The 21078-nt window shown below is 44.6% G+C and overlaps 1 protein-coding gene across 2 annotated transcripts in view; it reads left to right on the top strand.

Moving 5' to 3' along the window:
- The window catches only part of LOC120798330 (Krueppel-like factor 7), a 94484-nt gene that overhangs the window by 47867 nt on the left and 25539 nt on the right, over positions 1 to 21078 (top strand). Inside the window, exon 1 of one of the 2 annotated variants that reach the window (XM_040142560.1) lies at positions 9873 to 10113. The exons of the other annotated variant lie outside the window; for it this stretch is intronic. Within the exon in view, the coding sequence (XP_039998494.1) occupies positions 10012 to 10113 (102 nt within the window). The 5' untranslated portion in view covers positions 9873 to 10011. Of the gene's footprint in view, positions 1 to 9872; positions 10114 to 21078 lie in introns of those variants that run through there. 2 annotated transcript variants of the gene reach the window in all.

Raw genomic sequence — 21078 nt, 5'->3', positions numbered from 1 at the left:
TCAACCAACAGCAGGGGTGGAGAGGCCAGACTGAAGAGCCCACTCAGCCTGCCCAGTGATTGCCTCAGTCTATCATCATCCAGAAGATTTCTATTATTGCAGATGGATGATTGGTCTGGCTAGCTGCCGGGCTGGCAAAGCAAGCTCATTTTAGAGCAGTTTGAAGTGCGAGCCCTACTGCACTGAAGCAAACGGGAGGGGGGTGACGAATTTGAAAAGAGGGATTTGGTGATTTGGTGTTGAAATAATGGAGCAGAAATGGTCGTAATGACAAGGCACGCTGACGCCGGGAGCATTATGCACACAGGATGAGGTTGTTAATGTGGACTGCCTCTATTTACAACAGCAATTTAAACGCTAATGGGGAGCGCTTTTCTTCTAAATAAATAGACGCCCGCTCTTAGAAGAAGGAGTTTGTTTACAGTTTGTATGGTGATGCTGGATCAAGCCAAAACCCCATGACCAATGCATTTCATCTGTATAAGCGTCTTGCTTTCCTCATCCTTCAGTGGGACATTGGAACAGTTTGCTCATAGGATGAAAGGTGCTTTAATGAAATGAGTTTATGCAGTTGGAAAAATGGGCCTTGACCTGATGAACAGCACCGGAAAAACACAGCGACAATTTCCCCCAAAAAATGTCACTCATTTTTGGCTCTTTGTGTCCGTCCTGTTGAAGAGGAATCTTTTTCCTCGCTCCTCTGCAGTGAGTCAGTTGAATGTACCATTCAACCCTCTGCGCTGCATCACACAAAAGACGCAGTATTCAAACAGCCAAAGGGTAATTATTTGAGTGCAACCTCACGATCATATGACTATCATAAGGCCACATCAACTCCCTTGTCCTTAATGTTGCTTTTTCTGCAGCAAATCAAATTATCACAACACATTTTCAGCTACGAGTTTGACTATTTAAAGCACTACATGGTCCAGCTTAGCAGCACTGGCTTTACTTTACTGCTTGCCCTGAGGTCAGTTTGCTCTGTTGTTTAAGCGCTGGACTCTACGATCTGCAACCTGAATTGATTAAGGGAATTTACAGTGTCTGACTTCATGGCCTCTGCACTTGGGAGATTGGAAAAGTATAGTGGAAATGCACCCCTACATGTTTTTTTTTTTTTTTAATACAGTATTGATCTCTGCAACCAGAGGTTTAAGAGTGTATTACAAAACAGGGTTAAATATATGATGCTCTTTGTAAGTTCTTCTGATGTAAAAGCTCTCCTGTAAGGCCAAAGGACTTCAATTTACAAGTATAAAATCAAGCATATGGATGGTTTAAAACAGCACTGTCATTATGTGAGACCAACTGTCACTTTTTTATTGTTAGTTTTGGATCTAATCTTATTTTGGAACAGAAATCTGGACCTGTATGATCTTCTTTAAGCCAACTATTACTTTACTCTTAGCTTTCGTTCCCTATCTCTCTCTCGAATTTCTTTCGTCTCATCTGTTTATGTAGCTAAAGGCGCTTTGAACTCAGTGCATTGGTGGCTCTGTGGCTGCTGCTGTCACCTGCTAATGTAATGATGTGAGGCTGGTTTTCCTTGAAATGGCGTCACAGAGTCAGGACTCAATCATTTCATTTAAGCAAAACAAAGTGTGACAGCGACAACTGTGAACCAGCCAAGAGAGAGAAGCGCCAATGCTTTCGTCTGCAAATCATTCCGCTAACACCTTTGAAGTGGTGACATGCCTCTGGAAAATGTTGCGAGAAGCTCCCGGTTTGTGGGATGAAAGGGGAGTCAGCTTCTTGTCAACTTTTGACCTCTGTATGGGAGAGATCAGTTGGGGTTATGGCCAGCTGGTGCTCCAGACGCTGCTGGCGTGTTTGATAAACGACAGCAAGAGTTTTCTCCTAATTTGCTGAATTGAGCTGAACTGCAGAGAAAAGGAAAGGTAAACTGATTCAAAATGAACTCTAATGAACTGGGCAAAACTCAAACAGAAATGAATCACATCAGGACAGAAATCCCTTTACTGGGGGATGAGTTGTTAATCTCTACTGGGTCACAGAGGTTAGCTGTTGAGCAGCACTTGGGAAGGTTTTGCCTTGCTCAAGGACACTTCAGCAAGGTGGATTAAGGCAACTTGGACCCAGATCTGCCATTTGAACAACGGCTGACCCTACAGCTCCTTGAAATTAAGGAATTAGAGAGCTTGACCTCAGGATATACGTCCCAGTAATCCAAATGAAATAAACATTTCAAATTTATTCCAAAAAACTCTTGACCTGGCCTAAACTGAAGTGACCTAACCCTGGTTGACCCCTAACAGCTGTCAGCACTGGTCAGTCTGGACTGCAGCTCCTCTGAAGTGGGCTTTATATAGAGCAGGGGTCAAGATGTGAGGAAGCACTGAGCTGCAGCTCCATGGTAAATGGTATCAAATTTCAGAGAGTCCACTTCAAGAAAATAGCTCCTCTGATTAATGCTAATAAAAGCTCCTGGTCTGAGCACAGGTTAACCACTCCTCAACTTAAAATAATCCATATTTTAAGGCTTGACATGTGCTGTTTAGTGGATACAGTAAATACAGTTTTTCGCATGGGTGATCTAAGAATTAACCTCCTAAGCCTGGCCTTTTTAAACGCTTTGAATTTGATATTTCAGGTTCAAAGGGACTGTGAATGACCCAAGGATTGGCTGCAAAATTACCTTTTGGGGGGGATTTTGGCTTGTAGCACAAGGGCCAACTTTGGATCAGTTTCGGGACCTGGACTCGGACTAGCATACTCGAACCATTTTCTGGGGCAACATACATCAATAGGCTCAAATATTTGTGTGCACATCCACAAAACCTCCTTGGGATAAGAGGTGAATGCTAAAAAAAATCAAGAAGAATACAACAGAAAACTACGTAGTGGAATCACAGCATTTCAAAACAACAGAGGTCTTCAGGACTTGATATTAGTCGTAAATAGGCATGTTGGATTAACGTCCTTAAGTTAATGAAAAATGAAAAATACTGTGTGCCGTAAGAATTTAGGCTTAGAGCTTTACTACATGCGCGTTTGCCTAACTTTACAAAAAAAATACAATACAGTGCATTGCCGTTAAAAGCAGTAAGACATGGACACTGCGTAAATCAGCAATATCCACAGTCAAATTATCACTCCTGACACTTGAAGAGTAACATTTAGCATTTGCATAGATTCCCTGTGAGTATTGTTTTCCAACACACCACCCTCCTCATCGAATTCAACTTCAAACCTGTGAATCTAGTGTGCGCTAAGCCCTTACACTGATCGCTGATGCGGTGGGCGTGCTGTCAATATTGGCCCATTCACTGTGAATGAGCAAATCTCCCCTTGACATGGCCAGCCATGCGAGTAATAGCTAGGATTAAGATAGGAAGGTACACACATGAATATACAAAACGCAGTATGCGGCGGGCAGATCTGAGGCAGCAGCCGGGGGAAATTACCGAGGCCCCAGATGTGCGGCTGCATAGAAACAAGATTGACTGGGAGCTCGGACATGAAAAGACTTATTCATTGTCAGTGACCCTGATGACGAATGACGCTTCTACATTTGAAGCCATTGTGAATCCATCAGGGTAATTTTGGACTGCTGTACAATTTCATGTGAGCAAAGTATGAAAGGATAAAAAAAAAATCATGCGGCCCGATTGCGTGTTTCTGTGGCCCAGAGAGAGTCTGTGTGTGCACCTGTAGGATGCTGAATTCAGACCATGTAAATTTCTGCTTTCGCCGCAAACAAGGTCCTCCGCTTCACTATAGCTACGGTTGCCATAGCTCCCCACAGAAGACGCGTGTTATTCCTGACGTCACGGTTCCTGTTTTATGCCAAGTCAACTCCTGAAAACAATCATCCTCACACACAAAGTGCTGTAGCTCCTCCCTTTATGCTGTTGTATTGTGAGCTCCGTGTTTTGGGAGTTTAGTGCAGAATGGGTGTGTGGCTCTCTTTTCTGCTGTTGCCAGTAGCATATCAGAAACGTGGATGTTATTTTTTTATTTGTTCTTTGTTAATATTTTGCTGATTGAACCCATTTTAAACTTTAAATGGGAAAGCTGCATTTTTTTTTATTTTCTCTGTTTTTTGAAAAGCTGGACAGTTAGTTTTAGTATTATAACTTCCGTTTTGGGGAGTTTTGTCAGTTCTGGCCTTATTCACCTTGGATTCGTTTCTCATTTTTGTCCTGGGGTCTGCCTGGCAATAAAAGATTTTGCAGCTGTTTAATCAGAATTTTTCTCATCATCTTCATCTGGTCTCATTTTACCCCCGCTTGTCCCTGACCAGGCTGCAGTTTTAACACAAACACTGTCACCCACACTGGCAGGTATTCGTGAGGATACACACACACAAATGCAAGCATACGCAGACACCAACAGATGCACATAAACACTAACCAAAAAAACATATGCACTCCCACATATACACACTGAGTCACCAACAAAGACTGTGAATGTGATGCTTCCCTGTGAATAGCTTATCTATAACTGACAGAAAAACCATGGTGGCTCCACTTTCCTCACTCACCTTATCATTTTCTGCGTCATGGACTAAATACGTGAGTGAATCCGCTCACTAATTGGACGCCTGACACGGGGCATTCTCCTTTGGCATAATGTGACAAGCTCTTGCAAAACGCTCTTTTCAGTGGCCTTCAGAGGAGACCAAGACCAGACGGAGGCAGACCTAAATGGAACAGCAAATCATAACCCACATTTTTAGCCGACACTGATGTGACATTACCTAACAGGCAGGAGGGAGATAGAGGGTGAGAAGAAGAACGACTCTGGGGAAACTGACAGGGATTAAGCCCTATTTGTTTCACTTCTTGACTACTCCTCCCTGCCTGCTTGCAGGAGTGTCTGTGCAAATGGATATTTCCGTCTCCCACTCATCGTCGCCTAATTGGCACTTAACAGCTACCCCTCATGGCCTCCTCACCGGCTGTATTTCCGCTCTCTTTTTCCCCCGTGTAGGAAGCAGCATCGCCACATCAAACATCACCCAGCTGAGAGGGCACTTTCTCCTGCACCCTTTACTCCCTTTACTCCCTTCACTCCCTCCCCCTTCCCTGTTCCCTTCCCTTCCCTTGCAGCTATCTCATGCGGGAAGGAGTTTGCATCCCAGACAGCCCCGAGCGCTCATTATCGCTTTTCTCAGTCGGCCTGTCGCTCTGAAATCCACCCCTCCGCCCCCCTACTCGGCGCCCACCTCCACCTTCTCCCCGCTCCCCTGGTTCTTCCCTTATGGAAGAGCAGCATGAAGAAGATGTCAGAATGTGGTGGATCTTCTGCATCCAGGCTCCGAGCCAAAAGAGACAGTGCATGCGGCAGACATATGGCCACATTTTCAAAATCTTATCTTTATTTAACCAGGCCCATCAATCACGAGCAAATTTCCTCTTCTGTGCTGATGGCTGGGAGAAAGGCATCTTCGAGGACAGATGTTGGAAGCAATTTTTGTGTGGTTTTATTTTCCCTGATATAAAGGTTATCATAACACTCCACTGAGGCTATTTGAACGGGAAAGAAAATGCGGCATCTTTGTGTGAATGTTATGTCATCAGGGCGTGCGGATGTCACATTACACCAAATGAGGCAAAATGAAGCAAAGCAAAGCGCTGACACTCAAGGTCCCTCGGTTGCAGGAGACTAATGGGTAGAGAGGTGAGCTGGGGAGGGTGTTGCTGCAAATATCAGGTGCTCTTTTCAATTTTCAACCTATTTGATAAATGTGATAGCCCAGTACATGATGTTAGAGTAGAACAATCTGGTCTTCTTCTCAAATTAAGGGAAAGCGCTTTGGAAACAGCGTAAATAATCCCAGACTGTGTAAGAAAACCAAAGTGATTATTATAAACTGATTTACTGTTTTGGTTTGTTTTTGCACCGTGTCAAGAAGTGCAAATGCCGAAAAACACCCAGCACGGAACATCACAGTAAAGTGAATATTACAATAAAACGTCGTTATGAAGTTTTAACCCCGGCAATGTCAGCTAACCATATTAGCATTCCCACATGGGGGAAGGCTGTGAGTTGGAATAGAAATGGGCTGGTTCAGTGAGCAGGGGGAACAGAGGTCCCATTCGTCTTGTCCTGTTTAAATACACTGGTTAACTCCTGCCAACAGGGAAGCCATTCAGCAAAAGGCCAAGGGCATCTGTCATGTGTTCAGCACATTGATATTGTCCCCTTCCATCTCCCTCTTTCCCCCTCTCGTCCTCTCCTTTCCTCTACCATTTCCCCTCTCTCTGTGTTTATCTCCGCTTCTCACCGCGACTCTCCCGCTTTTCCTCCTTTTCCCACTGTCTTCCTCTGCCTCTCTCCCACTACCTCCCCTCTTCTTTTGATGAAGGGAGTGAATATGCAGGGAGCTGACATGATTAGCAGCCTCGTATCCCCATGATGGATGGTGCCTGCTCCATTATTAATATAGTAAAAGCACCAACTGCCAGGTAAGAGCAATGTCAGCATCCACAATATAACGCTGTGTGCCCACGGATAATGGCGAGCACTTATTTTTTATCTATGATATGCATGGGCTTCAGGCTGAGGAGGAAGAGGAGTAGGAGAAGGCTGGGGGGGCACATGTCTGAAAATGGGCACTGAGATGCCCCAATGTATCTCTCTGGACGCTACGTCGGGGAGATAAACAGCAAAACAAACTATTTCAGCAACTTGGAGGTTGAACTAAGTGGGAAATAACTGAATTTCCTCCTATGCAGTTTCACCAATTTCAGGGACTTGCTTGAAACAGTTGTGGTCTGTAAGATAAGATCATAAATTAAAAGGGAAGATGAGTTAAAATAGGAAGATTATGGCACAAAATGGAAAAAAAAGTATATTGGTACACAGCACCATTAAACTAAGTAATAATGTTCATAGTGACTTTAATAATATTTAGTGTGGTACTGTATATATAGTCAAACTTTACAGTTGATATTTCATGTCTTGTACATTAATTCTTCAATAAGATGGTGTATAAAATTATAGGATTGGCGTTACATTGCAAAGCCGTTACAAACATCTCTGCTTTCAGTTACGAGAAATATAAGAATTTTAGGACTCTATAACTCAATATCAGGTTAAGTTTGATGTTTTTCTTTCTTAAAAAGTAGAAATCCATATCGTTTCTCCCCGTATTTAACATGTCATTTCCTGTATATGGACTGTGGCGACTCTGCTACTGACAAATGCTGCGGCTTGTCAGGCTGCTGGTGTCTCACTGACAGTGCCATCGCAGTCTAACTTCATCACTTCAGTAAATAATATATTTCCCTACAGGTCGCCTGGTTAGCCGATGACATGTTCACTGCTTAACAGTAAAAAAATATTGGGGGGGTTTCGAAGGCCTGAGGAGTTTCAATTCCGCAATTACACAAGAATTGCACACGGAGAGTTTTTGAAGCCAGATTCCGAAATTTCTTAGAGTCAAAATTATTAAATTTGACTGTTCCAGGCCCCAAAGGGTTGTTTAAATAAAGGGACTTCATGTGTTTTTGCCAGAATTACACCCCTGGCATTGTGGAGAAGGTTTTGATAGAGCATTTAGTCAAGTAGGGAGATAACATTTTACAGAAAACATGTATACATATGTCTAATCAATTGTTTGATTAGACATATGTCTAGGGGTGATGGGGTTACACCGTGAAACTTTAGATCCTTGACCTGGGAGGCCGCATGACACTGTTGTTAATCACCGTTGCAGCAGTCTCCATCTGCATAGGCTCACAGATTTCAGCTTAAAATACTGTTGGGGATGCGAATTTTCTGTGTGTCAGCAGTGTTCCACCGTGAAGCCAACGTTTTTTGTTTTTTTTTTGCACAAAGCTTTAATGAACGTAATCTGCACTGCGGCTGGCGGAGTGCAAAACATGGAAATACAAACTTGTTTTCAACACTGGAAACACTGGTTGTTCTGTTTTTTTGTATTAGTTCCATGTTGAACATGAGTCCAACCACGAAGCAACAAGATACTCTTGTGGACTCAACTTCAACCGGTCGGTGTTATGATTCCTATTATTTTTGCTGTGGTGTCAACGTGGTTGTTTTAAAGCTCTGCAAATGAGCAAAAATCAGCCTCTGCTTACGAAAAAGCAGCTTGGGACAAAGTGGTTATTGTTAAACAATTAGTTTTAAATGGCTTCAATTAGCTGAGAATAAAACCCCTTCTTTCAATTTCTGGTGTCTCTTCTATAATCCAAGGGACTTCATGAACAATGCATAAAAATAACAGGATTTATCTCTTAAATATTTTACACTTCAGTCAGCCATGCGATGACTGGCTAAACAGGATTTTTTTTTTTTTTTTATCAGTTGACCCACCACTGCAAAGCACATGGCAACCCATGATGTTTGAATTTATGTCTCCGTCACGTGTTTTCTCTCCGTCACACCTTCCGGTAGTCGATCGTTCCCGCCGAACACGCAGATAGCGAAATACTGACTGTGGTACAGGATTATGGAGAAGAAGTGAGGGATAGCTGGAGAGTGGCAGAAAGAGAGGAGGGATATCAAAGATGGGGAGGAAAAAGGGGCAGATGTTAGGAGTAAAGGGCAGGAAGAAAAAAAGAAGAAGAGAAAAGAAGAGCCAGGGAGAGGCAGACAGCAGACTGGGGAAGAGGTAGCAGGAAAGAGGAAGAGAGAGTGAGTTGTGTCGAATGGATAAATGTCAGCGGGAGCTTCGTCGTCTGTCTGAGCTGAGCTCTCCCTCCCAAAATGCCATGTAGCCGGGGCCCTCGGCCAGCCTCCCCTAGCACTATAATGAGATTACAGACCTCTACAACACTCTGTGTGTGACAGAGTGCGTGTGAGACAGTGAGAGAACACCATTAAGCCCGCGTGGAAGTGTACAATTTCGAAGGCTTACACGGGGCGGGCAAATAAGCGGCATTACTCACGCCACCAAACAAGACGTATCCAGAAAGATTTGGCTACTTAATTATCATTCCACACACACACACACACACACACGGTGGACTTCTCTTCACCCCGCTTTACTTGCAACACACGAGCTGCATAAAAGAAGTGCTGAGTCTGATTTGTATCAATGTGGGTCAGTATAATAAGCCTCTCGCCTGTCACACGTTAAGATGAAAAACTTTTACACTCCGGACAGCTTTTGACCTCAGTGAACAACTTGTGAGGAACTCCTTATTGGATCATATTATGTTATAATTATATTAATATCACATTAAAAATGTATAATAAACACACTAAATCTTTATTATGGAGAGCATGCACGCAATATGTAATAATACAGTCACTACAGGAACACTGCAACTGCATTATGATTATATTATAGGAGATTAAACTATAATTAAGCATGATAAGATTATTGTAAACTCATTATTAAAGCACACTGTTAGTCCCTATACAGGAACATATTTTTCTATAGCCTAATGCCTCATCCTGTCTCACTATAATTAAATATTTACACAGTGGAGCAATATAGCCGCCTATTAATACTGTTTCCAGCTCCTGTCTGTGAGCACATGATGTTTACACCACGGCTTCTCGTCTCAGACTAGCCTTTCAGACCGTTTTCCAAATCTAATATACCCATCCATAAATAGCTCACCTATCGAGCCCATATTTGGCGTGAGCGACGTGGCAGCGGAGCCAATCCCGCCCGCCGAATCCGCCCGACCCCGCCTCCCCACGCTCCGCCTCCGCGCTAATAAGCCCTCCGCCGCCCATTTGCCTTAAATGGACAAGCAGGGGAGGTGAGTGGCACACCAAACGACGCCCCTTCGTTTACCAAGCCCCTCCCCACCTCTGACTCCCTATCAGTGTCTATTTTGGCAACACGGGTACGCATGGAGCCTCCATCACCTCCAGTCTCTTTTACGCACCCAGTCCGATAATGCGCGCAGGTACAGGGACCCAAACCGCCACATTCCCAGCCGCTACACTAAGTTGTTAATCTCCTTTTATGGACTAATATGAAAGAAGTGGATGTAGAGGTCTGACACAGCCAAGAGAGGAGGCAGATTTCTTTTGGATCAGTCCTGTTTTCCATCCCCGAGCGTCAGCATGGATGTCTTGGCGAACCACAGTATCTTTCAGGAACTTCAGCTCGTCCACGACACCGGCTACTTCTCCGCCATGCCTTCGCTGGAGGAAAACTGGCAGCAGGTATGTCTCAACTTTCAGCCGCGGGCCGCTGTATGCCATCGCCGCCGAGCTGTGACCACACGTCCCTCTCGCTAAGATTTTGCGATCACACGCGCCCGGGATGCAGGCGTCAACTTTTCCCCACAGCGTGAATGCGCGGAGTTCGGGGAGAGATGAGCAGGCGAAAAATGCTCCCAGTCACTCATATATCTGACAATTTTCCGAGAGATGGCAAAGTGGATAAGATGGGAAACGCACGCCGGAGCGTAATAAAGCTGTCAAATGCGATTTGGGAAGATGAAGATCCGAATCCCATAATAGGGACTGAATTGGTCGTGAATTATACATCTGTATCCCTCAGAGTACCGAGTTGTGAGCCCCCCCCCCCATGGAGAGAAGTCTCTTCTCTTATTCATAATAGATATCCTAACATGTCTGGCTTTGTACCATCTTTAAATGCAGTGGTGAAAAAAAAAATAATACATTTTGCGAAGGCAGTGTAGGAAAACAATAACTGTCATCTGCGTGCGCGTTTCCAACCCCCTCCCTCACACACACACACACACACACACACGCTTCCTTCATCCAACTTCAGTGGGCGAATACTGAGAGAAAAGCACAGGGATCCACGCGGCCACATGGTGATGGAAGCGTGGGGAGACGCACCGGCACTTTGCACGGCCATTACTGCTCTTATGTTCCACGGTATCACATTTCTCTTTTCTGATGATATCAGTCCAAAAATTCCACAGTGGAAAGTGTATCATTACCCCTGTCTTGGGGTTGGTTATGGCTCTGCGAATTTCCCACGCATTTGAACTGTTACAAACGCTACTGCTACTTGTAGAAATGCTGTCATTTAACATTTTCCGGCGTAAAAATGCTGAAACTCTGTGCTTCTTATTTGACAAATGTGGATTTCATACCCTAATCTTCCATTTTATCTTTTGTAGTTGCGGCTCCCGTGCATAGGGGAACAAATCTTTCACTAAACAACGCTCCTACTTTCCTTTTTGTCCGTACTTAAGCCCAAATGAGGGCCACGCAGTCGTCGGCCCACCTGCATTGCTGCTGCTGCTGCTGCTGCTGCTGCTGGTGATGATGCTTTCCATGTTGCACTTGACTGACCGGGCAACAACAAAAAAAAAAAAAAAAATCATTGCACTGAAATTTGATGCCGGTATTGTTCATGCAATAGGAGCTTCAGCTTTTCCCCACTTCTCTGCTCCATGCGTGCGGGGGCGGGGGTTTGGGGGGGGACAAGGGGAGAGATGGAGAGAGAGAAACCGGTGCGTGACCGCGGATCCATTCGTTGTGGCCAAGCAGCCTAATTGGCATCCTACTGTTAGCCACCGACGCATCTTTTCATAACAAGTCTCCAACTCCCTGCCTTCACTGTCAGTGGGTTTTAAATTGCACGGGCCTAGTGTACCATATGCAGTGCATGTCTCTCTGCCGTTTCTCACCCACATCCTGCATATAAAAATCAATACCTAATGCAAATGGAAGAGAGAGAGCTGCATGTGTAAAAGGCAGAAGGCTGGGAAAGCTCTTATCTGTGGAGCCTGGAAATGTCAGTTTTCTTTTACCGGAATGGCTGTCTGCCGCTTCTTCTCCCCGAGACAACGTCCATTTTGAAATTAAAGAAAGCCATCATGAAGTTCAGGTTACTGTCTCCTAAATGTAGAGGCTTTAGTTTAATTTCTTTTAAGCAAGCAGATATGTGCTCTCATCTAAAGGGCTGCACAGTGTGTATCCATTCTCTGCTCTTGCTTTGCATGAGAAATGGTCATTTTCAAATGTCGGGTATCAGATTTTAGAAGCTGGCTTCAGTCTGGGGAGGATGGATGGACTCAGGGCAGAATCAAAGCAGAAATGTCACAGGTCTCCTGCCGAATAGCATCAGTAGATCTAAAGATCGCTGGAGATTTTTGCTACTCAAAAAGTGTCGATTTCGTTTCGTTTTCAATGCTCAGATTCTTTTAAACCACGATTCCAAGTCAAACTAGGACCACAATTAAAGAAATCACTAAAACAGGGGGAAATGTGTAATTCATAGAGTTAAAAAAAACACCCTTTCAACCAAATTGGTGGCTTTAACTCAAAGTATTGGAAGCCTTGTGTCCCGTTACAAATCGCTGTAGTAAATATCAAAGAAGTTTTTTTGGAAACAACCCTTATTCGGGATAAGACGGTCGCATTGTGTTCTTCTGAGCACAAGGATTATGACTTGCCCCACACTTTGAAACCCCCTCTCCTCGGACGGCACAGACACGCTCTTGGCAAAGCGATCCTTGTGTTCATTGTAGCGACATGAAGATGCCACCGAGCCCTCCTGAATACAGGAATTATGAGTTGTGGCTCGTCTTGAAAGCTCTGTCTCCAGCCGAGGACCCGCGGTTTGAGTAATCCCCTCTGTATTCCGGGCACAATTTCGAATTTGATGCTTTTATGCGGTCTGATGGTGAGATAGGAGGCCATTGTAGTTGGCCCCTAAATGGCTCCCTGAGATGCGATGGCAAGAATGAAGACTGTGTCCCCTGTTGGTGTCTGTGAGGCATGATTCAGGCGGTTATAGGAGAACGGGGATCAGAAAAGAAGGAAAGTGTTTTGGAGGTCTGCAGATGGTACATTTGAGGCTGCTATTTGTTCCGTTATTAAACCTAATGGTGCCAAACTGAACTGTGCTGTCTCGCTTCCAAATCCCAGTACAGTTGGTTGTTCAGAGTTGGAACAAACAGCAGGGCTGAGCTGGATTTGGAACAAGCAGAGCTGATCAGAACTTACTCATTATTTGTGGAACCCAGTTTCCTTCAAAGCAAAGCGTAAATGTGTTATTTTGCATCTTTATACCAACAGAAAACGCTTGTTATCTTGGCTGTGATTTCCAGTGCTTGTTATGCTCTTTTGTAAACGGGCTTTCGCCCTGATAAAGCCCCATTTTGCTTAACTGTCAAACGTTTATCAGCATCTTCGGAGCATTTGGATGCTGAAATAAAAAAGACAAAACATCTGGATTGAATTTCAGCCTGATGTGAAATGAGATTTTTCAACCGCCTTCGTGTTCCGCTGATGACTTGCCCTCATCCACAGCACTTGACCCTGATGGGTAGGACGTAACAGGACACCACAAATGGCTGTCTGTCATTGACCTCGGGGCCCACTCCATACCTTCCAACACATATATTATCCCTTAGGGGTTCAACACACACACACACACGTATACTAAGTGCCTGATGCCTACCCAAGCGAAATGTCTGTGTGTTGCTTCACAGTGCATTATGGGCTTCTATATGTGGATGTGGACAGATTGTGCGAGGCTTCGACGTTTCTAAATGTGGAAGGAGCAGCGGGGCGCTCCGGCACAACCTCCATGTGCAAGCCCGCCTGCCCAGATGCATCCACTTACATCCGATTCTGGCTGGCGACTCGGTAACACGCACATCTCCCAGGCAGCAGCGGCGGCGGTGGCGGCAGCAGCGGCAGCTCTCATCTGGGGGTGGAGGGGCGAGCGTGGAGGTGGGGGAAGTTGCCGAGCACGCACATTCTCCCCGCTGCAGGGTTTCGCATTTCACAGTCCGGTAGGCTCGAACCCCCACAGGAGCCACGAGCACACGCAGATAGACAGTCGTGTAAGAAGAGGGTACAGGGCATGGTGTCCCGAGGAACAGGAGGAAGAGGCAAGGATGCGGAGAGATGGTGTTATTTTGTCTTTTGGCTGAGGCCTCCGAGAGAAATGTTGCTCCTCACTAGGTTATAAAAGTTGTGGTCAGGGCGAGAGAGATACATCAGCGCCGTGACCCGTCTGTCAACCCCTAGAGAGATTGTGAAAAGGATGGAAACAAAGAAAGCAAGAAAGAAGAGGAAGAGGCGATGAAAGATAGAGCAGAGAATCTGCAGCAAAACTGTGAATACCCATACGCACCCATACGCAGCTGTGTGTGTGTCGACGTACGTTCACGCTGGTGCGTATGTGTCTCAGTATGTTATGTAATCCTCAGTAGGCCACAGCTGCTTTCTCACACACAGCAGGCATGCTGGGGAGCGCAGCCAACTGGCCCCCTCCTTCCTGTCTGCGTCTACCTCCAGCCCTCCTTCCTCTTTTCTCCCCATCTCTTTTTCCTACTTTCCTCTTATAGAATTAGCACAGTATGGATTTTTGATCTCTGCAGGGCTGTTGTGTAAGCTCGGGACTTGTGCGTTTTCCCCACGCTGTACACTGCTCAGCTCTGTTGTAACGCGGTGGCTGCCAGGTAACAATATTCCCCGAGTCGCTCCGCTTTGGCTTGTGAAACACCAGCAATGAGAACGAATGAGTTTAGGAAGCGAAAGTAAACAAATCCATTTTAAAACCCACTTCATATCTTCTCTGTGACCTTTTACTGGCTGATATTTGATGTAATTTTATGCAAATTAAAATTAAATCAATCCTGTAACAGGCACAGTTCAGTATTCTGCAAGCAGCAGGAGGAAGGAAAAACTGGGACTTAATCTTATTTGTCTCAGAAGAGCCCCTGGTAGTGTCTCCGTTCAATGCCTGTGACTTTATTAAAATGTCACATCAACTGTAAGAATGAGCCATGGAATTCCTGAAATCAAGTCTGGACACTCTCCAAAGAAAAATGTAGTTAATTCCCTTTTAGTTCAACCGATCCCATTTGCACAAAGCCTCTGAATGTGCGATGGAAGGTAGGGGAGTAGGGTTGCGGCATCTCCTCGGATGGGACAGCAGAGCCATTCCTAACCGCTTCCTTGTATTCATATGAAACACCGGCACTTTTTTTTCTAGCCGCAGTTAATTTCCAGACATCCTCGAAGTGTTCCAACGAGCCCGTGCTACCTCATGATGCTCAGATGTGGAATACGAAATTCATTTCTCGCAGCGTTGTTTTGCTCACCTCTAACCCAACAGCAGCCAGAAGATCCTGATGATGGATGCCACGTAGAATCTGTTTGACGTGACTTGGGCCGTGACGCACTGAGGCATGAAAGGGAACCTTTGTGCGCCGATGCACAATGCAGCATCTCTGCTGGACGCTTTTAAGTGTTTTCAGACACAAGGTTGTGACTCAGTGCATTGATTCCAAGAAAAGACGCGTGTTTGTTTATTGGGGGAAAAGATTGTGATAAAAGAGCGATGAGTTCATCTAATTAGTATATACAGATAAATGAGCTGTAACCACAAAAACTCAATTTGACCCCTGAGCAGCAGCAGTGATGTTAACAAGACAGTGCTTGCTGTCTTCTAGGAGCTGTAGAAGCTCAGTGTTTCACTTCTAAAGTTCAAAATGTATTTATCTCTGCCGCATGCATGCGTCCTCACGTGCGCATGCTAAGGTTTGAGTGTAGGTTGTCACATGCAGGCCCAGGATTTCATTACTTGGCTTTCAGTTTACAGGATATTCTCTTGAGACTGGGATGTATTTTCTGCGTATGCACAAACAGCCACAGTGCAGGTGCACGGGATTTGTGTGTGTTGTGTAATGAGATGTGCGAGCGACCCCCTGACCCAGTAACATCCATTCTGCCATAAGAGCGCTTAGTGAACTTTGCCACCTCTGTCTCATCATTCAGGCAGCTGAGCGGCGATTGCCAGTGATAGGTGCCTGCTACTGCTTTATGGGCGTTGATGAAAAGGTGGGAAGTGCTGATGAAAGAGAGGACGGCGGAGGAAGCATTCATTTGTCTGATGCCTTGGTGACTGACGTGTCAGAGAGAGAGGGCAGAGGGGCGAGAGGCACGGGAGGTGGTGTTGGAGAGAAAGGCGGTGAGAGGGAGGTGAAGGGAGAGCAGAGGAGAGGACGGGGGCAGGGAGAGCGAGCATGGTGAACAAGCACATCTTTATGTATGGCTTCTGTCTGTGAAACGCTCTGCCACCCCAGGTTTGATTAACAGTGAGAAGAGGAGCCAGTCATTTTTTTCGCCTCACGCCAGCACACATGGCTTGGCAATGACTTTCACATCATTTGAGGCGAAATCGGGAAGCCGTTACAGCACCTTACAGTGATCCGACATGCTTCGCTTCTGCCATCCGGCTTGGCAACCGCCGGGAGATAACAGAAAGGAAGAGAAGGAAGAGAAGTCTCAGGGACTCATTTTATGCTTTGGAACCACTAGCGACTGTCTTCTCTCTCTTTATCTCATGACTTTTTCTTGCTCTCTCTCTCTCTCTCTGACAAATTCTGAGAAGACAGTTTTGACGAAGTCGCAGCTGCCTTGTTTGATTTGCCCCCTTCTAACCCCTATTTAAAGTCAGTCTCTGCAAAACGTTGAACTCAGGAGTGTTATGCAATCAAAATTTGGCACAATGCTGAACAAAGGCCCTTTTATACAAAGCACGACATGAATGAAAGGCACAAAGAAAAGTTCGCTGAAGAAATTCTTGCACGTATCTAATTTAAGACAATTCTCCAGTTATTTCAATAACGTTTTTCGCCGTGAAAGGACAAGATGACGGTGAGACCTGCGTTTGAGATGAGCTCCTCTAATATCAGGTTTCCCTGTTACTGCAAGTACATTAACTAAGTGACAGCGGACAGGGGGAAAGACAAGCCCACACCCTCGTCAGGAGGCCTTGGCCCGCTTAGATGGATCAAGTGTACAGTCATATAATCCACCAAGAATGTGGCAAAGGAACAGCGAGCATGTTGATAATTGGCTCAAAGGAGTAGTTCAATATTCTGGAAAATTAGAGTTAGATGCGATGATTGATACCATATCATATCTGTGCATTAAACATAAAGCCACAGCCAAGTGACAGTTAGCTTAGCTCAGCACAAACACTTGAAAGGAGGGAAAGAGCTACCTTTACTGTATCAGAAGGTAACGAAATATGCCTGCTAGCGCCTCTAAGGCTCAGTAATTAACATGCTCTATCTTGTTTGTTTAATCAGTGCAAAAAAGAAGCGTAAAATCGACAGTTTGTTATTTTACAGGTGATTACATGTGGGACTTTTTTTTTTGCAGGCACAATGATTTCCTGACGGAGTCTTGTCGTCAATGTGCGCTTGCCAAGAAGACTCCAGGAAGTCACTGTGCCCAGCCAAGAAACGCTACCTTGTGTGTATATTGTTTCATTCAATGATGTGTTTTAATCGGTAAACTCTATGCGGATTGACTATATAAAGACTCCAAGTAATATTTGGCCGTCCTGATTATTTTCTCCTTATCTTCCTGCTGGGTCCACAATTAATCTTCCAGGCCTAATCTTCTAGCCTGCTCACATATTTGGAAATCCATTGGCTTTGATAATGGCCAAATATTCACACTATGTCCAGGCATTTTACAGCCATGATTGGTTGTGACATACCAAGCATTGCATCCCATCTTCCTGTCTACCTGTTGCTAGGCAGCCTTGGCAAGCAGGAAGACCAGGTTTGGCCTATTTGTTTGTTTAGCTGTCAGTCTGGGAGGCTAATCCCACCCCGAGGGACTCCTGGCCATCCAGAATCCAGAGATCCAGCCATGTGGACCATCCCTCTCCAAAGATTGAGCGAGAGAAAGGGGGAGAAAGAGATGGAAGGGGGAAAGAGACAAGGGCAATTTGCCCTGAGTAAACACCGCTGCCTGTTGTTGTCATCTGAAGCCAATCATCAATCACGGCCCTAAGCTCTTGGTGGTGACAGTCGCAAGGACGTGCCGCACTCTGAAACCGGTTGGATAGTTTATAAAGCAACACAGTCATTGGTGAAGATCACAGCTGAGTCGTCAGAGCAGGCCTCGTTGAGTTTTTAGGAGAGTGTGTGCTTTTGTAAAAGGATATTTTCCTGGCTTGATGTCGCTTTCAGGGAGTCCAGTAAAGACGTAACAATGCCAGTTACTGGCTTTGAGAAGGGGTACGTGCTTGACTTTTTACTGTGTTATGTAAGTGCCAGAAAGTTTGTGTGTCTTTGTAACAGCCCGTGCAGTCACATGTGTGTGCGCTTTGCATGCCAGCCTCAACACTCAGCTGCGGTTGTCCAGTATGCAAAGCCAGTGGTGTTTTTCCACCTGCTATGGCTCGCTGCTCCAAAGCTGTCCGGCTGGTTGGCCAGTGAGTCAGGACCTTTCTCCTCCTTCGCTATCTCCCTCCCTGCATCAGTCCATCTGTCTTTTCTCTCGAAAGATTCCTCATCCTCTTACCTACCTTTATATTTCTCTATTTCTGTCTATTCCTCCTCCTTTTGTATCTTTTGGCATCATCCCTCTTTTATCATTGTTTTGTGTCATTTTCCCTGCTTTTAGACTTATAGGACCATTCTACAAGACATGACCACAATATGAGGTCATAAAGCAGGACCCATTTTAATTTTGGAAAATTCCCAAAATTAAATTTGCAATTGATCAAATTACCAAAAATGAAAACCTCATATTTTTTGGACCCTTAGAGCTCTGCAGGCCCAGGTAGCAGCTGCCCATTCTACCTGTTCAGTAATCCAGCCTATCATATTTCACAAAATGTGACAAATTGGTGTTTCTTTTGGCACAACAAATATAAATTTACTATGAAATCAAGTTTCAGCCAACGTCTTTGTCACTCCTTTTTTCTAAAAGCTGCTTCACATCATTTACTTAAAATTTACAGCGTATCATACCTGTTTTGGCAGCTTGAAACCAGAGGTAAAGCCTTAGAAACAGATAAAAGATGTTTTCCATTGTCAACAGCTGATGCTAAATTCACTGGAAGATTAAACTGGGTCCCAAAATTACCCTAAAGACACTGGTGTCTCTAACCAACTGGGTATGTCATGTAGTTTCAGTCGTTCCTCGCCCCTGCAGGGCTGAGTTGTCTAAATAAGATATGACTTGTATTCTCAAAACCAGCCAGATTCATCTTGAATTGGGATTAGCCTACATGTCAAAGCCTGAAAGCGCCATTTTTCCACGACGAAATATATTATTTTGACATGCACCTTTGGAATAAAAAGGGCTTTAAGTGTCAAAGCAGAAAGACAGAGGGGGTGAGAAGATCTTGCACCCTGTTTAACTGTTCGGACGGCCTGGGAAGTGCCCTTCTGTGATTTAATGAGACCTGTGGGAAGAGCCATTCATCAGCGTGACAGCGTACCTCTGTTTCCCATTGTTCTGTTCTGGTATGTGAGGAGAGCAGTGTGTGTTTTAGCATTAATGATGGGCTGGCAACCCTTTGATTAGATGAATCTCCTGGTGCTAATTAAGATTTGGGCTGCCAAAAGACATCTGTGTTTATGCCTTCCTCCCTCCCTGTTTCCCTGGATGGACTTGCAAGTGAGTGTGTGTGAGCAGTTCACAGGATGCGTTTTGCAGAGTTGGTGATTTAGATATTTGGGTCCATACTGGGAGTTTGGGTGGTGTCTTGTGGGATGACGTAAGTGCAGAGCCCTGGGCCAAGGCAATTTTCATTCGAATCGGACAACGTTATACTAAACAGTCTGCAAGATGGCTAAACTGTTACTTACATTTTTCGGGTGATTTGCCAAACTCGTTGTAGATTTCTGTATATCTTGCCCTCGACTTTTTGGGGGTCATCTTCGCAAATTTTTGAAGTTATTCCAGACGCTTGACTTTTTTGACATCTTGCTAGCATAGTTGTAACTCGTAAGCCTGTCACTTGGTCACGTGTCACTGTCCCGGTGTCCGTGCTGCTAACGTTAGATGAGAGCTGCGACGCACAAAACTATCACTAAGATTAAAAATCCTTGCCTGAGAATAATTAATGTTGATGCATAATGAATATTGTTGGATTCATATTTCTTATTTCTTGGGCTATTAGGGATTTTTGTGGTAACGCATATATAGTTATAGCAAATGAAACTGCAGTATGCAGCATTCAAATACTAATTTGGATGTTGATTACCATAGCAACAGTTGAAGCTTCCACGTGTCGAGGCATTCATGTCAACCCTAAAAGAAATTAGTTCGTTATAGTTGCGTTGTAATTTTATTTACTATAACTTATTCCGGTAACAGAATCTACATCTATTCATTGATTTTTCTATTATCTCCCAATGTTAAGTGAAAAAAATTCTATTATTCAGTGCTAAATCAATAAAAACAAACTATCTGTATGGGGATGTGTCATACAAATCCTAGCAAATACCAGTTTGTGACTTAAAAACATTTAAGAACCCCTGCTGTAGATGTTTTTCACATCTTTTAACTAAACTGATGGTGTCACATAAATGTTTCACTACCCAATTCCCCCTTGTCTATTTTCAGGGAAGAGAATTTGATAACTTATGTTAACAAGAATGAAGGCATCCCCGTCCTCCCCCCCAACCCTCCCTTCCTCAAATCACTCGTCTCTGCATGCATTTGTGTGGCTGCACAGCACATCCTCCCGCTCTCCAGTTTACTGCTATGTGTTATTCAGTCTATTGCCCCAGATATTATTTCATTGTAAAATGATGCCAATTAGTAAAGCCAGTCGCCGGTGGCTGTGGTCTGGCTCCTTCTCCGTTCCGGCGGGGAAAGTTATTTGGGTCGGCAGCTATTTTCAGCCTGTGATGTTGCCAGGAATACTTTAGGGAGCAGCCACTGTTTTATAAGAGAGCACATCAATAATTTTCACTGGTGTATGTGCGCGTATGTGTGTGTGTTTTAGCAAGAAAGTGAGAAACAGAGAGAGCTTCACAGACGGAGTTTATTGGGTTTATGTGTGCGTGTTTATACCTGTGCGTTCATCGGGAAGAAAAGTGGCAGTTTTCTCTCGAATATTCAGCGGGGCAGGTGGTGTGTATAGTGTATGTGTGTGTGTCTTGTTGCAGACATCTTCACACACAATCACACTCACTTGTTCCTATGTTGCACACGTTTCACTGTAGCTGTCATGACCTTCCATTAATTTAAAACGCATTAATTTGCCAGCCTTGAAACTTTAACCGCAAATCTTAGTGCAGCTCTTATTACGGGCTTTACCCTTTGCCCCGTCATCGCCCGCTATTTCAGACTGAATGCTTTACTTGTGGGACAGCAGTCAAAGCGCACACACACCAACACACATAGAGCTAATGGCCAATGTCAGAGTTC

The sequence above is a fragment of the Xiphias gladius genome, chromosome 13, assembly GCF_016859285.1.
Source record: "Xiphias gladius isolate SHS-SW01 ecotype Sanya breed wild chromosome 13, ASM1685928v1, whole genome shotgun sequence".
Classification (NCBI taxonomy): Eukaryota; Metazoa; Chordata; class Actinopteri; order Istiophoriformes; family Xiphiidae; genus Xiphias; species Xiphias gladius.
The sequence above is the reverse complement of the archived record's forward strand: the minus strand, read 5'-3'. Positions and strand labels throughout refer to the sequence as shown.